Here is a 20,218-nt window from a genome sequence, read left to right as displayed (position 1 = left end):
CTTCTAAAGAAGGATGGTATATTGTGATTGAAAGCAACTTTTTTATTTTATTTTAAACTTCTCCATTATCAGCAACATGCCACAAACATACTGACTCAAATTACAATATAAAACCTACATGAAAAACACAATGTGCCCCATCTAGGCAAGGCAAGGCAAGTTTATTTGTATAGCACATTTCACACACAATGGTAATTCAAAGTGTTTTACATAGAAATGAGAAAACAATCTAATAGAAAAAATATGTAAAAATAAGAGACATAATACAAAACAAAGATACATGAGCATTTAAAATAACAATTGAAAGAGAATTAAAACAGTTTAAAAGAATAAACACTAAGAAATATAACTGGAATTAAAAATGCAGTCAGTGTGAAGCAGCACAGTGCTCATTCAGTAAATGCAGAGGTAAACAGATGTGTTTTTAATGTAGATTTAAAAGTGTTTACTGTTACAGCACATCTCTCTTCTGGAAGCTGATTCCAGCTACAAGTGGCATAATAGCTAAATGTTGATGCACCTACAGTCTTGTTCAAAATAATAGCAGTACAATGCGACTAACCAGAATAATTAAGGTTTTTAGTATATTTTTTATTGCTACGTGGCAAACAAGTTACCAGTAGGTTCAGTAGATTCTCAGAAAACAAACAAGACCCAGCATTCATGATATGCACGCTCTTAAGGCTGTGCAATTGGGCAATTAGTTGAAAGGGGTGTGTTCAAAAAAATAGCAGTGTCTACCTTTGACTGTACAAACTCAAAACTATTTTGTACAAACATTTTTTTTTTCTGGGATTTAGCAATCCTGTGAATCACTAAACTAATATTTAGTTGTATGACCACAGTTTTTTAAAACTGCTTGACATCTGTGTGGCATGGAGTCAACCAACTTGTGGCACCTCTCAGCTGTTATTCCACTCCATGATTCTTTAACAACATTCCACAATTCATTCACATTTCTTGGTTTTGCTTCAGAAACAGCATTTTTGATATCACCCCACAAGTTCTCAATTGGATTAAGGTCTGGACACTCCATAACATTCATTTTGTTGGTTTGGAACCAAGACTTTGCCCGTTTACTAGTGTGTTTTGGGTCATTGTCTTGTTGAAACAACCATTTCAAGGGCATGTCCTCTTCAGCATAGGGCAACATGACCTCTTCAAGTATTTTAACATATGCAAACTGATCCATGATCCCTGGTATGCGATAAATAGGCCCAACACCATAGTAGGAAAAAAACATGCCCATATCATGCTCCATGCTTCACTGTCTTCACTGTGTACGGTGGCTTGAATTCAGAGTTTGGGGGTCGTCTCACAAACTGCCTGTGGCCCTTGGACCCAAAAAGAACAATTTTACTCTCATCAGTCCACAAAATGTTCCTCCATTTCTCTTTAGGCCAGTTGATGTGTTCTTTGGCAAATTGTAACCTCTTCTGCACATGCCTTTTTTTAACAGAGAGACTTTGCGGGGGATTCTTGAAAATAGATTAGCTTCACACAGACGTCTTCTAACTGTCACAGTACTTACAGGTAACTCCAGACTGTCTTTGATCATCCTGGAGGTGATCATTGGCTGAGCCTTTGCCATTCTGGTTATTCTTCTATCCATTTTGATGGTTGTCTTCCATTTTCTTCCACGTCTCTCTGGTTTTGCTTTCCATTTTAAGGCATTGGAGATCATTTTAGCTGAACAGCCTATCATTTTTTTCACCTCTTTATAGATTTTCCCCTCTCCAATCAACTTTTTAATCAAAGTACGCTGTTCTTCTGAACAATGTCTTGAACGACCCATTTTCCTCAGCTTTCAAATGCATGTTCAACAAGTGTTGGCTTCATCCTTAAATAGGGGCCACCTGATTCACACCTGTTTCTCCACAAAATTGATGACCTCAGTGATTGAATGCCACCCTGCTATTTTTTTTAACACACCCCTTTCAACTAATTCAACTACTTGCCCAATTGCACAGCCTTAAGAGCGTGCATATCATGAATGCTGGGTCTCATTTGTTTTCTGAGAATCTACTGAACCTACTGGTAACTTGTTTGCCACGTAGCAATAAAAAAATATACTAAAAACCTTGATTATTCTGGTTAGTCACATTGTACTGCTATTATTTTGAACAAGACTGTATATATAAACTTATATATAATAAGTGGATTTCATGTTGCCTCTTCTGAGTAAGGGTTGTGACATTATTATAAATGATTTTATTCAAATCTTGTGCCTTAGGTCTGCAGAACCTTTACATTTTAAGCTGCTTTATTCTACGATGTGACTGTGGCTTTGAAAGCCATTTGTTACAGAGAGCATCCCTGTCACTGAGCATATTGAAAGCTGTTTTTGTTGTGTATTATGTGCACACTTGTGTAGGGAGCACAAGTTGCTTATATGGAGCACCTCGCTCTTGTTCTCTAAACAGTATTGCTCGATGACTGAAGGTTTTAATCATGGCTCATGAAGGCCCATTTAAGAAACCTTTTGAGCATTTCTTTGCGCTTTTATCCTGCTGTTGGCTTCTAATTATGAAATGTCTATTAGTAGTGAGAAACAGCTTAACGAGAATGGGAAGGAAGCTTTTAAGAAAACACATATCTACAGTATTACTGCTGATGTTTACAAAAAAAAAAAACGTAATTAAAGACAAAAGCAAACAAATTTAAAGGAAATTTTTTCATGCTTTTTAAGAAATTTAAACCTAAGAAATATTTACTACCGTCCCAGATCTCTCTTCATTTATGGCCATTAGTGTTCATTTATAAGAGAAAAATAGAAAATTGTATAAAAATTACCTTAATATGCATAAACTTGGGGCAGTACCCTTTCAAAGAGTACACATACGTAATGTGTGCATATTAGTACCTCAAATGAACATACATATAACTAAATGTTATACATAGGAGCTTTTAAAGGGGACCATCCCAGTGACAGCTTTGCTTTTATTCTGAGTTTATACACTCCAGTCCAGACCTTGAGAAAAGTAAAAACAAAAATGTAATTTTATTAAAAATGTTTAGTCCTTTGTTCAATCAGAGCCATGCCAAGAAGTGTCAATGTCAAAAACCTTACAAAAATAATTATTGTTTTATTATAGTAAAAGTGGAAACTGTTTTAGCTGCAGTAACTGTCGTTGTAGTTGTTGTTGTTGTTGTTGTGTGTGTGTTTGTGCACGCGTGTTTGTTTTATTGGAGCAAAATGTTTAATTTTTCATGAAGGACAAGAAAAGCCAGTCGGTATTCATGACTGATGGATTGATCCACAATCTGTTTAGTCAGTGATCCTCAAAGACATCCTGCCATTTACTGAAATGTTTACCTAGGTTTCTAACCGTATCATTAAAGGATTAAATGGGTTACATTGTAATTGTTAAATAATATTCACCTCCATCAGATTTGGTCTGCGGTGAGGTTGTAATAGCCATGCTGTTGACTTTAACTCATCTTTGATGTTGATGTGGCTGGTTCTGCTCATCCCGTGTAAGAAAGTACACTCTCAGAAATAAAACTACAAAAGCTGTCACTGGTACCTTTTAAAAAGCAAAAATATATACAATATGGGCGAAAATATCTATGCACCCTCTTTGAAACGCTAGCACACAGTGATGGCTTTTGTACCGTTTCTTCTGAAAGTGTATAAGCAAGTTCAAAGCAAAGGTTTTGACAATCAGCCTAATGTTTGTATTTGATACGTGCACTTTGTACATTTATGGTTTAATGTAACTTTAACAGGATTTAGTAAGATGTTTCCATTTTGTGCATTGTTAATCGTTGAGTAGAAACTATATACCACTTTGTCTTTCTGTTTGAAGAAGTGGTCTCAGAGGAAGCTCTCTCTCAGATGTTGCTTTAGGTTATTTTGTCAACAATGGAGTTTTAATGAGAAAATTGAGCTGTCTAGTCAGGATAATTGGAGTAGTGTGTTTTTCAGGTTGTAATTTCAGCTGTTTACAGGTCTAGCATATTGTATTTACTCATTGATCATCGCATTGGTGGTCACTTACAGGTAGGAATTAAAAAATGTGTGTCTGGTCTAAAAAAAACTTTTTTTCTTTATCCACCTCACAAATCTTTAACCCTTAGGGCCCTATTTTAACGATCTAAGGGCATTGTCTAAAGCGCACAGCCCACGGTTTAAATGGGCGTGTCCAAATCCACTTTTGCTAATTTAAGGACGGGAAAAATGGTTTGTGCGCCGAGCGCACAGTTGAAAAGGGTTGTTCCAATTCTTTTAATGAGTAATGGGAGTGTTTTGGGCGTAACGTGCAATAAACCAATGAGAGTCTCAGCTCTCATCCCCTTTAAAAGCCAGTTGCGCTGGCGCTATGTCTAATCTCTATTTAGATGATGGACTTTGTAAACTGAAAAACTAAGCGGAGGAAGAAGACCACCAGTTTAAGAATAATGTTAAATAATTGTGTTGTTTTTCACTTGTATTGAAATTTGTATTTTTTTTATTAAAACCTTTAAAACCCCTTTTCTTTTAGTCATGGAAGAAAAAAAGCAGGCTTTAATTGCTGTAAATGTATGGCTATTCAATATTATCAAAAAATAATTTACAAGTATGTAAGAAAAGGTTTGTACTCTAAAAATACTTTATTTGTATCAAACAGGAGATAAAGAATTTACAAACGTGCGCAGTGCCGTTTCAGCACTCGGACAGCGCCATGGTTTTTTTTTTTTTTAAGCATTACTTAAAAATGTTTCTCATCTCATCATATCCACAGGTACAAAGTCATTATATACAATAAATCCGTGGGATAGCATTTAAAAAAACATTTAAAAATAGATGCATTTGTTAAAAGCAAAGCATTTTTTTTACTTACCAGGCTGCAGGTGAAGCAGCTCTTTACACCTTCTAACGTTTCATAATCGGTCCTCATTTATATCCAAGAGACTTAATAATAATCTTTTACATTTGAATGCTTTACTTTTTCAAATGTAAAACCTTTTTTTGCTGCTTCGCATCCATGTGTGTGATAAGCAAACCTGCGTTGTCGTTCCCTTTGTAGGCGCATATTTGTAACACGCTCATTAAATAACAAAAACACTATTGCGCCATAGACTTTAGACCCGGTTTTAGTTGGTCAATGGCGTAGTCTATTTTATTGCCTCAAAATAGCAACATGCCAACAATCTGCCTGAACACACCTCGTTTTTAGATCAGAACGCCCATGGCCGCAAAAATGGGCTCAAATGCATTTGCTATTTAAACAACGTGGCGCTAAACGTGAAAATGGTCATTGCGCCGGGTTGAAACTAGCAAAAGACACTTGCATTGCACATTGCACTGCATTGCGCCGGCCGGGTGTATGATAGAGCCCTTAAAGTTTCACTGTTTAACTTTAAAATTGCCAACGAATGTTTAAAACTGATAACAATTTATTCGGCTATAAGAAAATTCTCCCTCTCCTCTCTTATGTTGTTCTCTTCTCTCCTATAGCTTCATTTTTATTTCTACCTTTACATTATTGTTGACTCTTACGAAAACATTTTAATTCTCCCTTATTTGTAAGTCTTAAGGCTGTAAATTAAATGGTTAGGGAGCTCAGTTTTGTAACCAGAAGGTTGCCAATTCAATTCTCATGCTGACAAGAAGTGATAATTATGTCACCTTCACTTTAAAGGGATAGTTCACCCAAAAATGAAAATTCATCATTTTTCAAAATATCTTCATACAGGTTTACAACAGTGGGGGCTCGTGACTGCTCTTTCGAGGATGCGCTAATTCAAAATAAGTGTTCGGATTGTCACGTGTGTGGTTCCCTTTTCCAAAATATGTGTCCTGTGTGTGGAGAGATCCTGTGTGCATCACGTGTTTTGTCAAAATAAGTGCGTACTGCAGACGCGTCAAAAGCGTTTATGATAAAAGAGACGCTCACGTTCCCTAAATACACGCAAGACATTCCCTTAATAGTAAACTCTGATTATGCATGAGATTATGCGAGTATGTGGCAAACGCGAGCGTCTCTTTTCAAGTTCAAGGCAGCAGGCACTTATTTTGTCATGATACATGATGCACACACGATCTCTTAAGCGCAGAACACATATTTTGAAATGACGAACCACAAACATGACAAGCTACATACATGTTGTGACGAACTTCGCATTGTGCGCTTCAAAAAAAGAAGTCACCAGCCGTCACTGGTTTAGAACAACATAAGGATGAGAAAATCATTTTTGGGTGAACTATCCCTTTAAGTCCATTTGGATAATATTGTCTTCTATGTAAATGTAATGTAATGTAAACATAAATGTAATGGTTTAGTGTGCCATACATCAAGGAACATGTATAGGTTAAACCAAAACTTAAAAATCTTACTTTGCAAATAACAATACCAGTGTTGTACTGTAATTGTGTATTGTAATAAAACCTGAAGATAGATTTCTATGCAATGCAGCATTAACCTCTGGATGACTGAGGAAATAGAAAAAAAACTATACTGATGATTCAATCAGAGTTGGGCTTGAGGGCATAACATCCTAAATGTTATGAAATTGGACAGCTGAGTAAAGTGATAAAATATTGGATCATTTCCAGATTAGGTGGATTCAGATTAATGACATCAAAACGGCTCACTGGAATCGCTTAGTGGAATTTTTCAGCATGTTGTCTAAAATAAACAGTATGCAACCCTTGTGGAAAATAGTAAATCACAAAAAAAATGACTTTAGGCACGGTATTCACAGAGAGGCGCATAGTTCGGAAAATCTCTCTGTAAGGTACAAGTGTTTAAGGGTTGCTTGCTATGCCCCTGAACATGTACCAGCAAAATTTCAGTCTGTCAAAGAGCAACTGGGAATTCCAGCTTGATTTTTATATAAACTGACAGCTGTCCAGTTTTGAAGAGTGTAAATGAAGGTCAATGAGCAACTATTGAATTAGAAAAATACGACATGACATTCTTAAAGAGATAGTTCACCCAAAAATGAAAATTGTTACATGTTGTTAATTTCTTTGTTCTACTAAACACAAAGGAAGATATTTGTAATCAAACAAGAAGCACTATTTCCAAAGTAGTAAAAAAAAAACTATCGTACAATGGTGTTAAACAATGTTCGGTTACAAACATTGCTCAAAATATCTTTCTTTGTGTTCAGTAGAGCAAAGAAATTAATACTGGTTTTGTAACAACATGAGGGTGAATAAATGATGACAGAATTTTTGGGTGAACTATCCCTTTAAGCACTGTGTTCACTTTAAATAAGGAATGGTTTGCTGATCACTCTCTCTCTCTCTCGCTCGCTCTCTCTCTCGCTCAAGGAGTATGGATGGTCTGTTTACCATAATCAATGTATCTGTTAAACTTTGACGGCCTACATCTTCCGGCAATAAAATTTGAAAATGAAAGCGAGTTGTTTCCACATCCAAAGAATCATGTCTGTATTCCATTGGGAAGGAGAAATCCTTAAAAATGAACAGCCTAACTGAGGCGTTCTTCAAAGAACCCATTGAAATGAACACCGGGGAGTCCCTTGATTTTGATTCTGGCAAGTTCTTTAAATTCTTAGATATTCTATTACATCATTTAGTATCTTCATTAGTCTTCAAACTGAACTGGTTCAAACAGGAACAAGCTGTATCCCACAGTTTAAGAAGTCTGTTAAACTCAACTCGACTATTAAAGAGAAGATACATTTTATTTTACCATCCTGTCACAGTTAAAGACATTTGGACATGGTAAGTAGCTTTTCTACAGTCGGTACAACTATGATGTAAAATAGATAACAGCTTTTCTTTAGGTTTAGTCATAACATCATCTGGTATTAATGAGAATATCACAGAAAGGATCACAATACTATGTGATGCTGTGTTACATTTAAATTCTATTTAAATGTGTTAACCACCCAGAAAAATTTGAATGATTAAAAAAAAAACCTCCAAGTAAATAAAATAAATGATCAAAATCTTGAAAAAACGCGCAGTATTGTCTGCCTTCCAACGTTGGGGGCGTGTCCAATGTCTGCGCTGAAACCACGCCCACTTGCGGGAAAGCTGTGTTAACCTGAATGGGTGCTTACCAGTTTTTTAGGGGCGGGATCATGCTCAGTGCATCATAAAGCCACCTTTTTAGCCCCGCCCAAATAATCTTATACTACATAATTTACATTTTTTTTTAGCGCGTTTCAGCTAATTTCTAACATTTGTAATTTGCTTATAAACAATTATCTGAAATGACTGTACAATAATAAACTTCAGCAGGTAAGAAATTAAGCTCATTTAAAGACTGGAAGACAGTAAGTATAAGATACATTTGTGCTCATGACCGTTAACCCCCAAATTTACATAATGTATAAAATCCCAATTCACAAACTCACACCTGGATATCTCATAATGTGTTAATGAGAATATCACAGAGAGGTTCACACTACTAATGCTGTGCTACATTAAAAACAATTTTAAATGTTTTCTCAGGTTGTCACACCACAGAAAAAAATGTGACATTAACCACCCAGACAAATTTTAATGATTCAAAAACCGCCAAGTATGCTAAATAATTTTTTTTTTTCAAAAACACACAGTATTCTCTGCTCTCAAACGCTGACTCACAAACATTTTAATTCAGTCTAGACGGAACAGGCAACATTCCTCTCTAGGATATATATGTGCAAAAGTTACTAATCTGAGATCAAATAAGGTATTAACCAGATCACTTGCAAAGCCAAGTCTAATGTGATTTAAGTATAATATATTTCCTGAATCAATATCCTTTAGGCTGCAGACTCTAAACACTCTCTAGCAATCAGATTTTAAGTCTATTTGTTATTGGTAGTTTTAGCTCTGGGACCAGGGACAAAATGTGTGAATGAGTGCAATTTTTCTTCCTTACCAGCAGGGAGCAGAACTGCCACAAGAGACAACATACGGTATACAGTAAAAAAGTGAAAGTTGGATTAACTTAAAAAATTACTTCAATTGGAAACTCTTAAAAAAATGTATTGTTTTTAACAGAAAATTTCACTTGAAGCTTAGATTTTTTTAGGTGTCACCAAATGAACACTCATTGTAAAAATATGCAGCATTTTTGTCGAATCAACACATATTTGTATGTAACTTTAACTTAAAAATTAAAGTTAAAGTTGTTTAATTTTTTTACTTAAAATAGTAGGTTGGATTGACTTGCAAAACCAAGTTGTTTTAAATTCTTGCTGCATTTTACAGTGCTGTAAAAAATTATGTAGAAATTACAGTATTTCTGGCAGGTGTTTGCCAGTAACTTACTGTATATTTAAATCTATGTTATGTACTGGCAACAGTTTGTTTAAAGTTAAATAAACATTAAACATTAACAAGTCTTTGTCTTTACAGAATAAAACTATAAAACAACAGCATGCAAAGCATTCTGGGAACCAGAAATCCTTATGAACCTTTTTCTGTTCTTTTCCTTCATTTTTTGGTTCCCAGAATGCTTTGCACAAGGCTGTTATTTTAGTTTTATTCTGTAAAGACAAAGACTTCATGTTTATTTAACTTTGAAAAAACTGTTTTCAGTAAATAACATAAATTTAAATCTGCAGTAAGTTACTGGCAAACAGCTACATAACTACAGCAAATGTTTTACAGTGAGTGAAGTAATTATTAAAAACGTTTTCTCCTTAAAATTTTACTTATAGTAAAAAAATGTAAGGGGATAAAACTTAAATTTTTAAGTGTTACCAATTAAAGTAGATCCAACTTAACTTTTCACAGTGTATGTGCCACTGTCTGTGAAATCCAGGTTAAAGTCTCATAATTGAATTATCTTAATCATCAACATTTAATTTCATATTGATCTACTCAGTCAATATTATCAAGGTTATATTTTCACATAATATGTTTTACATTATTTAGTATAATTTTAAGTAAATTACTAAAAATGACTTTAGCTGGGTTTTTACAAGCAGGCTCACATATATTTACCCAAACCAAAGTAAGCGGGTGTGCACACCAAAGCGATTACTACGATGGCCGGCGTATGTTTTCAATTGTTTCCAAAGATTTCAAAAAAGCCAGCAGCTGGCGATTTGTTTTCAAATCTTGGCTCTGGGGTTTTTAAGTGCCAAGAGTTGAAAAATATTCAACTTTGGGTGAAAAGCTCAGCTCATCAATATCACTTTCACTCAGCCGTCCAATAACAGTGGAGAAGGGGTGGGACAAATATCACAACAACCAACCGGCGCATTGTTCAACGACTGATAAACAAAATAGAAGTATCATAGCAGTCAAAACGCTTAGCTGAAAAAAGTTGTCAGTCGGTGTCCGCCTGGCATTTTCAGCCGTGCTTTGATGTGCACACCCCCTTACCGTACAATAATGTATTAAAGGGGTCATAGCGTGAAAATCTGACTTTATCCCTGTTTAAGTGCTATAATTCGGTCCCCAGTGCTTCTATCAACCTAGAAAACATGAAAAAGATCAACCCAGTAACTTTAATTTGGTAAACAATTATTTGCAAGCATGTAAAAAATTAGGTTGTTTAGATTACAACAATACCGCCCCTTAATCTTATCCAACCATGGCACTGCCATTTAGTACAGAAAGAAAAAGAGAGAAAAAAATTATTGACAGCAAAATTGAGTTTCAATTGCAACAAACCACCATCATTGCAATCAGAGTTGGCATTTCATCAGCTCATTTGAATTTTAAGGGACACACCCCAAAACCGGGAAGTTTTTGCTCGGACCTACAAAACGGGAATTTTAACATGCTATAATAAATGAACTGTGGGGTATTTTAAGCTAAAACTTCACATAAGCACTCTGGGGACATCAAAGACTTATTTTACATCTTATAATATGACCTCTTCTGTAAAATAGGAAATAAAACATGTTTGCAAACCAGACACTATTTTAAGGTGTTTTAATGTCAAAATCAAACATTTACATGTCACATACCAAATCTGTCAAACCATTCCAAACCCTTTTTGATTTGCTATTTATAGTAGCAAATGCAATAAACTCCATGAGAGGGAGCTTCAAAAACTCCTCTATCACATAGCATAAAAACAGAGAAATAAAATAAAAAAATCCTCAGGTGCAGGATTAAAGACCGTCAACATGCCTTTCAGGTTAAAGTTCAGTGGTCATTTCTCTACAGGGTAGCAGTAAGATGGCTGATGTCGGGCGAGTACATGAGTTCAGTGTTTAGCTCATAAAAAAGTTCAAGTGAATGCTTTAGACACAATGGGATTTCGAACCCCTCGACCCCTCTATTTTGCAGTAAGCGAGTTAGGTAAACGTGCAGTAAAAAAAGAAGACACACCATTTCATATACACAGTCCGTTATGTATCACGTAAAGCCCTACTGTACACTACTTACAAACTGCTGTATAACAGCATATTTAGCCTATAAACCTGGCAAAGGAAACACGCAATCTTCACCTCCTCCATGAGAATTTCCTCTCGAGTCTCCAACCCTGTTCGACGGAGCGTAGGCCAGTTCCAAAATTTCCTCATATCCAGGCACTGAACTGCAGGTTCTGGGCTAGTCTTTTTTTTTTTGTTCAGTTTTTTTCAGTCGTGTGCACCGGTCGTTCCAGGACCACTGGAAAACCTGGACGGATTTTGGCATAGATGGATTGGAGTCCACCAATCACGCTCCAGATCCAAGGCTGTTTCAGTGAAGCAAAGGGATGAGTCCGTGACTCTCATTTTGAGAAACCAGAAAGCACTCACACTTCAGACAGAGACGTACGGTGCGTCTGCTAAAAGGGGAGGGCTATGAAAACAGGCTCTCAAACTATGGCCTTGTGAGGAGGACGAATCGATCGGAGCGCAGACTAAAGCTTGTTGATAATGGTCCAGAGACGCACGCTTAATCTCAAATTTCCTGAGAGTTGTTGAAATACATGTCAATTCGTTGCCTTCAATCGGATTGTACTTACAATGCATAACAAGAGCTAAAAAAGCCATTCATAAATTCGAACCTTCAAAGCTTCGTGGTAAAGACTGTGTCAAATGAGTTTAATAAAGACTTTGTCTTAAAAATACAGATATTTGCTTGGTGTGTAACTTCTCGAGGGACAATTTAAGGCTGCTCTCCTCCGTCGATTCATGAGACATGTTTGCACGCTGACCTCGCTTTACCATTCGCACACACATTCATTCACTCACACACCTCTTAAAATACAACAAAAAATTGATCCTTAGTTAACAAAATAAGCAATAGCTTATCGTCATGCAGTGTTGTCTTTAAAGAAATTTGGTTTACATATGAGATCTACTTAAAAGGGATGAGATACGGTATATCCTTGATTATATTATAGTATAGATGTATCCTAAAGATTTTTTTAATGCCCCTGTGTATGAACTGTACACAGATGATTAGTTATTCAAATACACTTCGATGTCTTATATACTAGTTGAAGATTAAGCAGGCAAAAACGCTACAGCTACTCTCGAAAAAGTAAAACCCAAAAAACCTCAGGTATGCCAACATTGGCAGTCTTTTTCTACATACACACCTGTACACACACACCTGCGCTAAAATGGATCTAGACGAAAACGTGTATCTCGTGTAGGATTTTTAAGTGTGTTTGTGCTGTGTACAGAATATTTACTGACACCGAGACTTTAACACTGAGGTCCGATGAGATGGTAATATAACAGTCATTGTGATAATCATCCATTACAGAAGCGAAATGAAAATGACTTCCAGTTGAACGTTTCGAAGCGCTGATGACAGCTGCATTAAATTCCCATATTTGTATAAAAAGAAAAACAAACTACGAATGAAAAAATGCATCGTTAAGTCTCTTACTCGTGAATGACAACTTGTGTGTTTGTTATTGTAACTGTAATTGAATTACTGTACTGGCACAGCAACAGGAAACCAGTTAGATTCAAATATTTAGGCATCACCATATTTCCTTTATCCTGATGCTACATAATAATAAATGTCAGTAATTAGCGTCCCCTTATGCATCCTCACCCCTTGCAGACCGCAGTCTATAGTCTGGTGGTCTGTGACCGAATTATGAATTTAAAAGGCTGATAATCTGTCGATCCCCACAGTGCCTACTTTTTTATGAGGCCGAACATGCAAGCGTTCGCCGCGTGCGACGCCATCAAAGTCCATCGAAGCTTATGAAAGAATACAAGATGATTCGCTTTCCTCCTCCACTTTGATTTCTATATTTTGCATCCAGGGAAATGAACGTAAGATGAATTTTTGGCAAGGAGAAGAGACCTGTTCTGAACAGGTATGCGCTAGTCTCATTGATCCTCTTGCTCCAACGAATTGAAAGTTGCTTGGGTGATCTGTACCTCGGCTGCGGCTCACAGGTACACTTCCCTGCGAGACAGAGCGAGGCACGAGGCGGTCTTATAGTCGCCCCCCGCCCTCGTAAGCGGTATGACCTCGGGGGAGTGCGAGTCTTCTTCGTCCTGACGACGACCGAAGCCGGCGCTGCTGAATGTGTCGTAGGAGGCCGAGGTCATTTTTCGGTTCAGGAGGTTACGGTTGTGGTCGCCCATGTTCTTGTTGCGGTCCCGGCGGCCGAGGGTTCCGAGCGGATCTCCGTTGGCCAGCGAATCCCGGACCTCCTCGCTTCCTCCGCTGCTTTTGTCTGTGCCTTCGTCGCCGTCTTCACCGCGGTCGCTGTCGTCCTCTGTGTTGTTGTTGTTGTCGCCGGGTGAGGTGAAGGTAGAGAGCTGGGGCGGTTCAATGCGTCTCCGTGGTGACGCCTGCACGGGCATCCAGCAGGTGTCAGAATGACCAAACTCATTACACTCTCGTGTGCACTTTCCTGTCAGGGCCACATCGGGGAGTTGCCTGGGATCTAAGATTAAAAAAAGAGACTGTTATACAGTATATCATGTCTAGGAACTAATCTGTCTATCTTTCTATTTGTCTATGTGTATGTCTGTCTGTCGATGTGTGTGTTGTTTTATCTTTCTCTCGGTCTGTATATCTACGTTTCTGTCTGTCTGTCTGTCTGTCTGTCTGTCTGTCTGTCTGTCTGTCTGTCTGTCTATCTATCTATCTATCTATCTATCTATCTATCTATCTATCTATCTATCTATCTATCTATCTATCTATCTATCATTTTGACTGTCTGTCTGTCTATGTTTATATCTGCCTGTCTGTCTGTCTGTCTGTCTGTCTGTCTATCTATCTATCTATCATTTTGACTGTCTGTCTGTCTATGTTTATATCTGCCTGTCTGTCTGTCTGTCTATCTATCTATCTATCTATCTATCTATCTATCTATCTATCTATCTATCTATCTATCTATCTATCTATCTATCTATCTATCATTTTGACTATCTGTCTGTCTATGTATATGTCTGTCTGTCGATGTGTCTGTTGTTTTATCTTTCTCTTTATATGTATACCTATGCCTCTGTCTGTCTGTCTGTCTGTCTATCATTTTGACTGTCTGTCTGTCTATGTTTATGTCTGTCTGTCTGTCTGTCTGTCTGTCTGTCTGTCTGTCTATCTATCTATCTATCTATCTATCTATCTATCTATTGTTTTGACTGTCTGTCTGTCTGTCTGTCTATCATTTTGTCTGTCTGTCTGTCTGTCTGTCTGTCTATCTAGCTCTGTCTATTGATGTATATGTATAGGGAATCTACTCTGAATCTGCAGCTTACAGTACAGTCAGACTACTATTCTGATATAGTTATTCACATTACATATTGCAACTTCTACAACTACAGTATCTACACAGCAGTATTTAAGCAAAATAGAAGGAAAAATGCTGGCAATAACTCAAAATAATCAGCGAGTCTTTCTGTCAAGTTCTTTCAGAACATCAAAGCATCAATCGCGTTATTAAAAAATGTAGTTAAATTGCATCACCACTCCCCAATGCTCCGATCTATCTATCTGTCTCAACAAATGAACTTTTACCATTCTCCACATGCTCCTCTTCGCCCACGCTTCCTTCTGGTGTCGTCCTCTCATATCCATCCTCAGGGAGAGGTAAAGATCCCAGCCTGGGACCTGATGAGCTCTTGCTGCTGGGGGTCTCAGAGTCCTCCACCCCACTGTCATAACAACCTTGATCGGGAGCTTGATTCACCACTGAGAATGTCACCCGTCTAAGGGGCTGCAAAGAAACACAGATGAACACAGGATTAAAAGACAGATCAATAAGGATTACCCGGATAAGCCCATGGATTGAACTGATTCCACAATAATTTGACATGGATCTCTTATTGATACCGCGTGGGTAAATTAATAAAAAGAGACCAATGCATACACGCATACATTCACATACACACATACGTTGGCATATGTGATTTACAGGGACTTTCCATAGGTGTAATGATAATCACATTTTTTATCCATTAAGCCCATTTATCCATTTACCCTGACCGAAAACCTTTGGCACCATACTGAACCTACTGTTTATTACATTGTGTGTATATAGTGTCTGTTTCGTTATATGTGTCTCTGTGTGTGTGTGACTATAATTGTAAGTTAATAACTTTAGCATTTGGAAGTTTAGGTCATGTCCACATGAATGTGATTAAAGGACTGCATTTGGATGGATTGCAAAAAAAAGAAAGCTAAAAACTGTTCAATTTCAGCCATTATAGTGAGGATGTATGGAAACGAAGATGTTGTGTCTATGTGAGTGCCTGTCATTCTGCAAACTGATTTTGCCTGGTATTTGGATACTGTGTTTGTTGTTTGATATGTGGATCCAAATAACAGAAGAAAATGTGTGTGCGTGTTAAATTTAATTCCCTTACCTAATCTCACGCCAACAAATCAGCACATTAAAGTTTAATTCAAAGTCCCGTTTAGACTCTCTGAATTCTTATAAAGACTATCCAACCACAGAAGTCCCATATCATCCCTTCAGTATCTGCTGAAGCAATGACCGACAGCTGTTTGAAGAACTGCCTTGTGAGAAGCACATTCATACGCTCCAATATCTTCCCTAATCAAGACAATGTGATGTGAGAGAGAGACACACACAGAGGGAGAAAGAGAGAGAGAGGGGCAGGGGGCTAAATGAACAGAGTAATTAACTGGTGGTTTCATTTTTCACTGGGGGGGAAGTGAAAATGTAACAGAGAGAAGAGAGGGTGATGAATCAGACATTATGGGAGTCAGGTGTCAAATCTAGCATGTGACAAATGAACATTAACTGAACAAATCATCTGTTTCGTCTGTGAGCTGATGTCGGGCATAGTTCTGAAACTTGAGATGTTTAGCTGACAGGTTTCAGGTCTAAATAAATACAAGAGTAAATAGATAGACAGACAGACAGACAGACAGCATCAACTTAATGAAAAAACATAGAAAACTCTGTGTATGTTTTGATCGTTGTTCTTAATCTAATCTCTAACAAAAGTCCTCTACAAAAATTCTATTATTTCAGCTTTTTGCAAAATATTTTTGAAGAGAACCTACCCATATTTTAAAGGTTATAAAAAGAAAACAATTGAAGATAGGATTAAATTTGTATTTGATTGTTTAAAAGCAGAGGGTCAGTTCTTTCATTTGATATAATGTATGTTTATATATTTATAGAAGAAAATGTTCTGGAAGGCATTTTGTGAACCTTTTGTAAAAAATAAAATAAATGCTAACAGGCAATTAAAAAATGCTGGTGTGGAAAAGGTTAATGATGCTTTGTATGTGCCTAATTTTACTATAGGTTTTACAAAGTGCATTTTGGCCCAAAAAAACAGACAGACAGACAAATAGGCTTCATGTAGAAGATGGATGGATGGATGATGGTTGAATACAGTAGATATATACAGTGTATGTATGTATGTATGTATGTATGTATGTATGTATGTATAGATAGATAGATAGATAGATAGATAGATAGATAGATAGATAGATAGATAGATAGATAGATAGATAGATAGATAGATAGATAGATAGATAGAGAGACAGACACATATAGACAAATAGGTGTCATTTAGGAGATGGATGGATAGATACATTATACAGTGGATAGATAGATAGATAGATAGATAGATAGATAGATAGATAGATAGATAGATAGATAGATAGAGAGACAGACACATATAGACAAATAGGTGTCATTTAGGAGATGGATGGATAGATACATTATACAGTGGATAGGTAGGTAGATAGATAGATAGATAGATAGATAGATAGATAGATAGATAGATAGATAGATAGATAGATAGATAGATAGATAGATAGATAGATAGATAGATAGACAGACACATATAGACAAATAGGTGTCATTTAGGAGATGGATGGATAGATACATTATACAGTGGATAGGTAGGTAGGTAGGTAGGTAGGTAGATAGATAGATAGATAGATAGATAGATAGATAGATAGATAGATAGATAGATAGATAGATAGATAGATAGATAGATAGATAGATAGATAGATAGATAGATAGATAAATAGATAGATAGATAGAGACAAATAGGCGTTGTGTAGGAGATGGATGGATGGATAAATTATACAGTGGATAGATAGATAGGTAGGTAGGTAGGTAGGTAGGTAGGTAGGTAGATAGATAGATAGATAGATAGATAGACAGACAGACAGACAGACAGACAGACAGACAGACAGACAGACAGATAGATTATTAGTATAGATGGATAGAAAGTTAGTATTTTTAAAGAAACCTAGCCATATTTGAGAGGTTATAAATGAAGATGGGATGAAATGTTTTTCTCAGTTTTTTATTTGTTTGTTTGTTTGAAAGCAGAGGGTTTGTTCTTTTTTAATATATTATATGTTTATGTATTTATAGAAGAACATTTTCTGGAAGGAAAATCATAAAAAATGCTGGCACTGGCTGTCAACTTTATTTAAAAATGCTGGCAGAGAAAGAGTTAAATTATTCTGCCTTGTATCTGGAGCTTTAGTGCACAAACATTTGATTGCACTATTTACACAAGCCAAATCACAGTAATTCCCGGGAGATCCTTAAATCTTTAATATTCTCTTTTTACCTTCATGCATTGTACTCTCTGTCTCTGAAGACTCATAAAAAAGCACACACACACAGGCATGCATGCACACACACACGCACAAACGCACACACAGTCAGCTTTATGTTGAGCCAATCAATACGGTGCCCTTGACCCTGCAGTGAGTCTCAATAGTACGCTGCTTTATTGACCCATAATTCCCCACCATCGTTTACTAACTCCAGTCCTTGCTTTTCTCGGAATTCCGACCTTTAAATTAATAGTGGAGATCTCCGGTCTTACTCGTACAGCCAGTGCCTACATTGATTCTCCAGTAAAATATGAACATCCAAAGATAATCAACCATTTATGAGAGCCAAAACTGATTTCTTTACATTTTGTTGACATCAAAGTCTGTGCTTCCAATTTTTTTTGGACAAAATTCACTTTGTAAAACCTACAGTAAAATAAGGCACATACAAAGCATTCTTAATCCTAAAACCCAAAACCCAGTATTTTGTTGTTGCCTGTCAGCATTTTTTTGTGATTTTCACAAAAGGTTCACAAAATTACTTTCAGAACATTTTCTTCTATAAATATATAAACATAAAATATATCAAATAAAAGAACTGACCCTCTGCTTTCAAACAATCAAATAAAAAACCAGGTAAAATCTTTCATCCTATCTTCATTTGTTTTCTTTTTATAACTTCTTAAATATGGGTAGGTTTCTTCAAAAATATATATTTTTTTAAATAATTGAATTTTTGTTTAGGACTTTTGTTAGAGATTAGATTCAGAGCAATGATCAAAACATACACAGAGTTTCGTTTTTTTTTTCATTTTTAATTTAGTTAATACTTCAGTTTTTATAAGTTGGGTAAAAGCGCCACCTCGTGGATAATAGCGGAATTATAGATTACCGTAAAAACTCATCAGGGAAGTGTTTTCTTGGGGGGAAAGAGTTAAAAATGTGTGTGTACACTGAATTATTTTCAATTTTTAATTTAACCTATGCTAGGTCAAATACAATCGTTTCATGGGCTAATTTAACCCAGCCAATGTATTGGTCCCTTTTTGGCCAAACCCAGCATTTTTTTGAGTGTACTGTGTTGGGTCGCGACTCGTCTGATGTGAAATCTGTATCCTGATATTAAACCATATAAAAATGAATGATTGTTTCTGTAAACGTTTGACTCATTGAAACTTATGAGGGTGGGTCTACAGGCTCAATAACATGGGTGGGAATATAAGCCTGTTTGCAGCATTGTCTTATCGACACAGTGGAACCAATCAGATTACGGGGGATTTCGTGTTGAATTGCCAAGCAATGCTGTCTTATGCTTTTCACTGCAGAGCAATAACCCGAAACCACATTTATACTGAGTTGTTCATTTGATTTGAACGATGAAGATTAATGAAGTATTTGGAAATAATAATTAACCTTGTATGCATTATGTTACTGTAGCATCATCAGAACTTAGGTTGATCCTGAAAAGCACAGCACATTTCAGAACAGTTCAGAGTATAATTTTATCCACACAATTTTGCAGAACACACAAGCGCCTGAAGGACTCCGCCAAATTGCCCGCCAAATTGAGTTTCACCTACTCTTTCCTTTTTTGAGGATTTATGCTAAATCACTGCCGCAATGAGCTGCTTAAAATGAATCAGGTGTAGTTGAGAAAACACTTTTTTGACTGAGAAACAGTGTGATTAAGCCTATTAAAGTATGTGTTATAATGAAATCTGAAGCATGTGTCAAAGACCAAGATATTTTTGAGTTTGAGTAAAAAAAAAAGGTTTGTTAAAAAGTTCACTTAATAAATACACAGTCACTTTCCTGACAATTTGTTGTGCCAAGCTCTACTCATTAAACTCAGTGTGATTTTCATTGTCCATATTTAAAAAACTTTGATGCAAAAGCCGCTAAACGACACCTCAGTGAAAAATTAGATAATGATGTTGACTGAATGCTCTCCGCCTGTATTATATATTTTAAAGGATTAGTCAATTTTCTTAAAAAAAACCCAGATAATTTACTCAGCACCATGTCATCCAAAATGTTGATGTCTTTCTTTGTTCAGTCGAGAAGAAATTGTGTTTTTTGAAGAAAACATTCCAGGATTTTTCTCATTTTAATAGACTTTAATGGACCCCAAGACTGTACAGTTTTAATGCAGTTTCAAAGGACTCTAAACAATCCCAAACGAGGCATAAGGGTCTTATCTAGTGAAACGATTGTCATTTTTGGCAAGAAAAATAAAAAATATGCACCTTTAAACCACAACTTCTCGGCTTCCTCCGGCTGTGTGACGCGCCAGCGCAACCTCGCGTAATGCTTCGTCACGTCAAGAGGTCACGGATGACGTAT

The 20,218-nt window shown here is 36.5% G+C and overlaps 1 protein-coding gene across 1 annotated transcript in view; it reads right to left on the bottom strand.

Annotated features, from left to right (window-relative positions):
- Positions 1-10,822: 10,822 nt before the first annotated feature.
- pcdh7a (protocadherin 7a) overlaps positions 10,823-20,218 on the bottom strand; it is a 40,596-nt gene continuing 31,200 nt past the window's right edge. The window contains exons 3-4 of the mRNA XM_065254485.2: positions 14,834-15,032; positions 10,823-13,757 (exon numbers count right to left, since the gene is read on the bottom strand). Coding sequence (XP_065110557.1) covers positions 13,255-13,757; positions 14,834-15,032 — 702 coding nt within the window. The 3' untranslated portion in view covers positions 10,823-13,254. The remainder of the gene's footprint in view (positions 13,758-14,833; positions 15,033-20,218) is intronic.

This window comes from Paramisgurnus dabryanus, chromosome 4 (assembly GCF_030506205.2).
Source record: "Paramisgurnus dabryanus chromosome 4, PD_genome_1.1, whole genome shotgun sequence".
Lineage (NCBI taxonomy): Eukaryota > Metazoa > Chordata > Actinopteri > Cypriniformes > Cobitidae > Paramisgurnus > Paramisgurnus dabryanus.
Note: the sequence above shows the minus strand (reverse complement) of the source record. Positions and strands in the feature narration are given on the sequence as shown.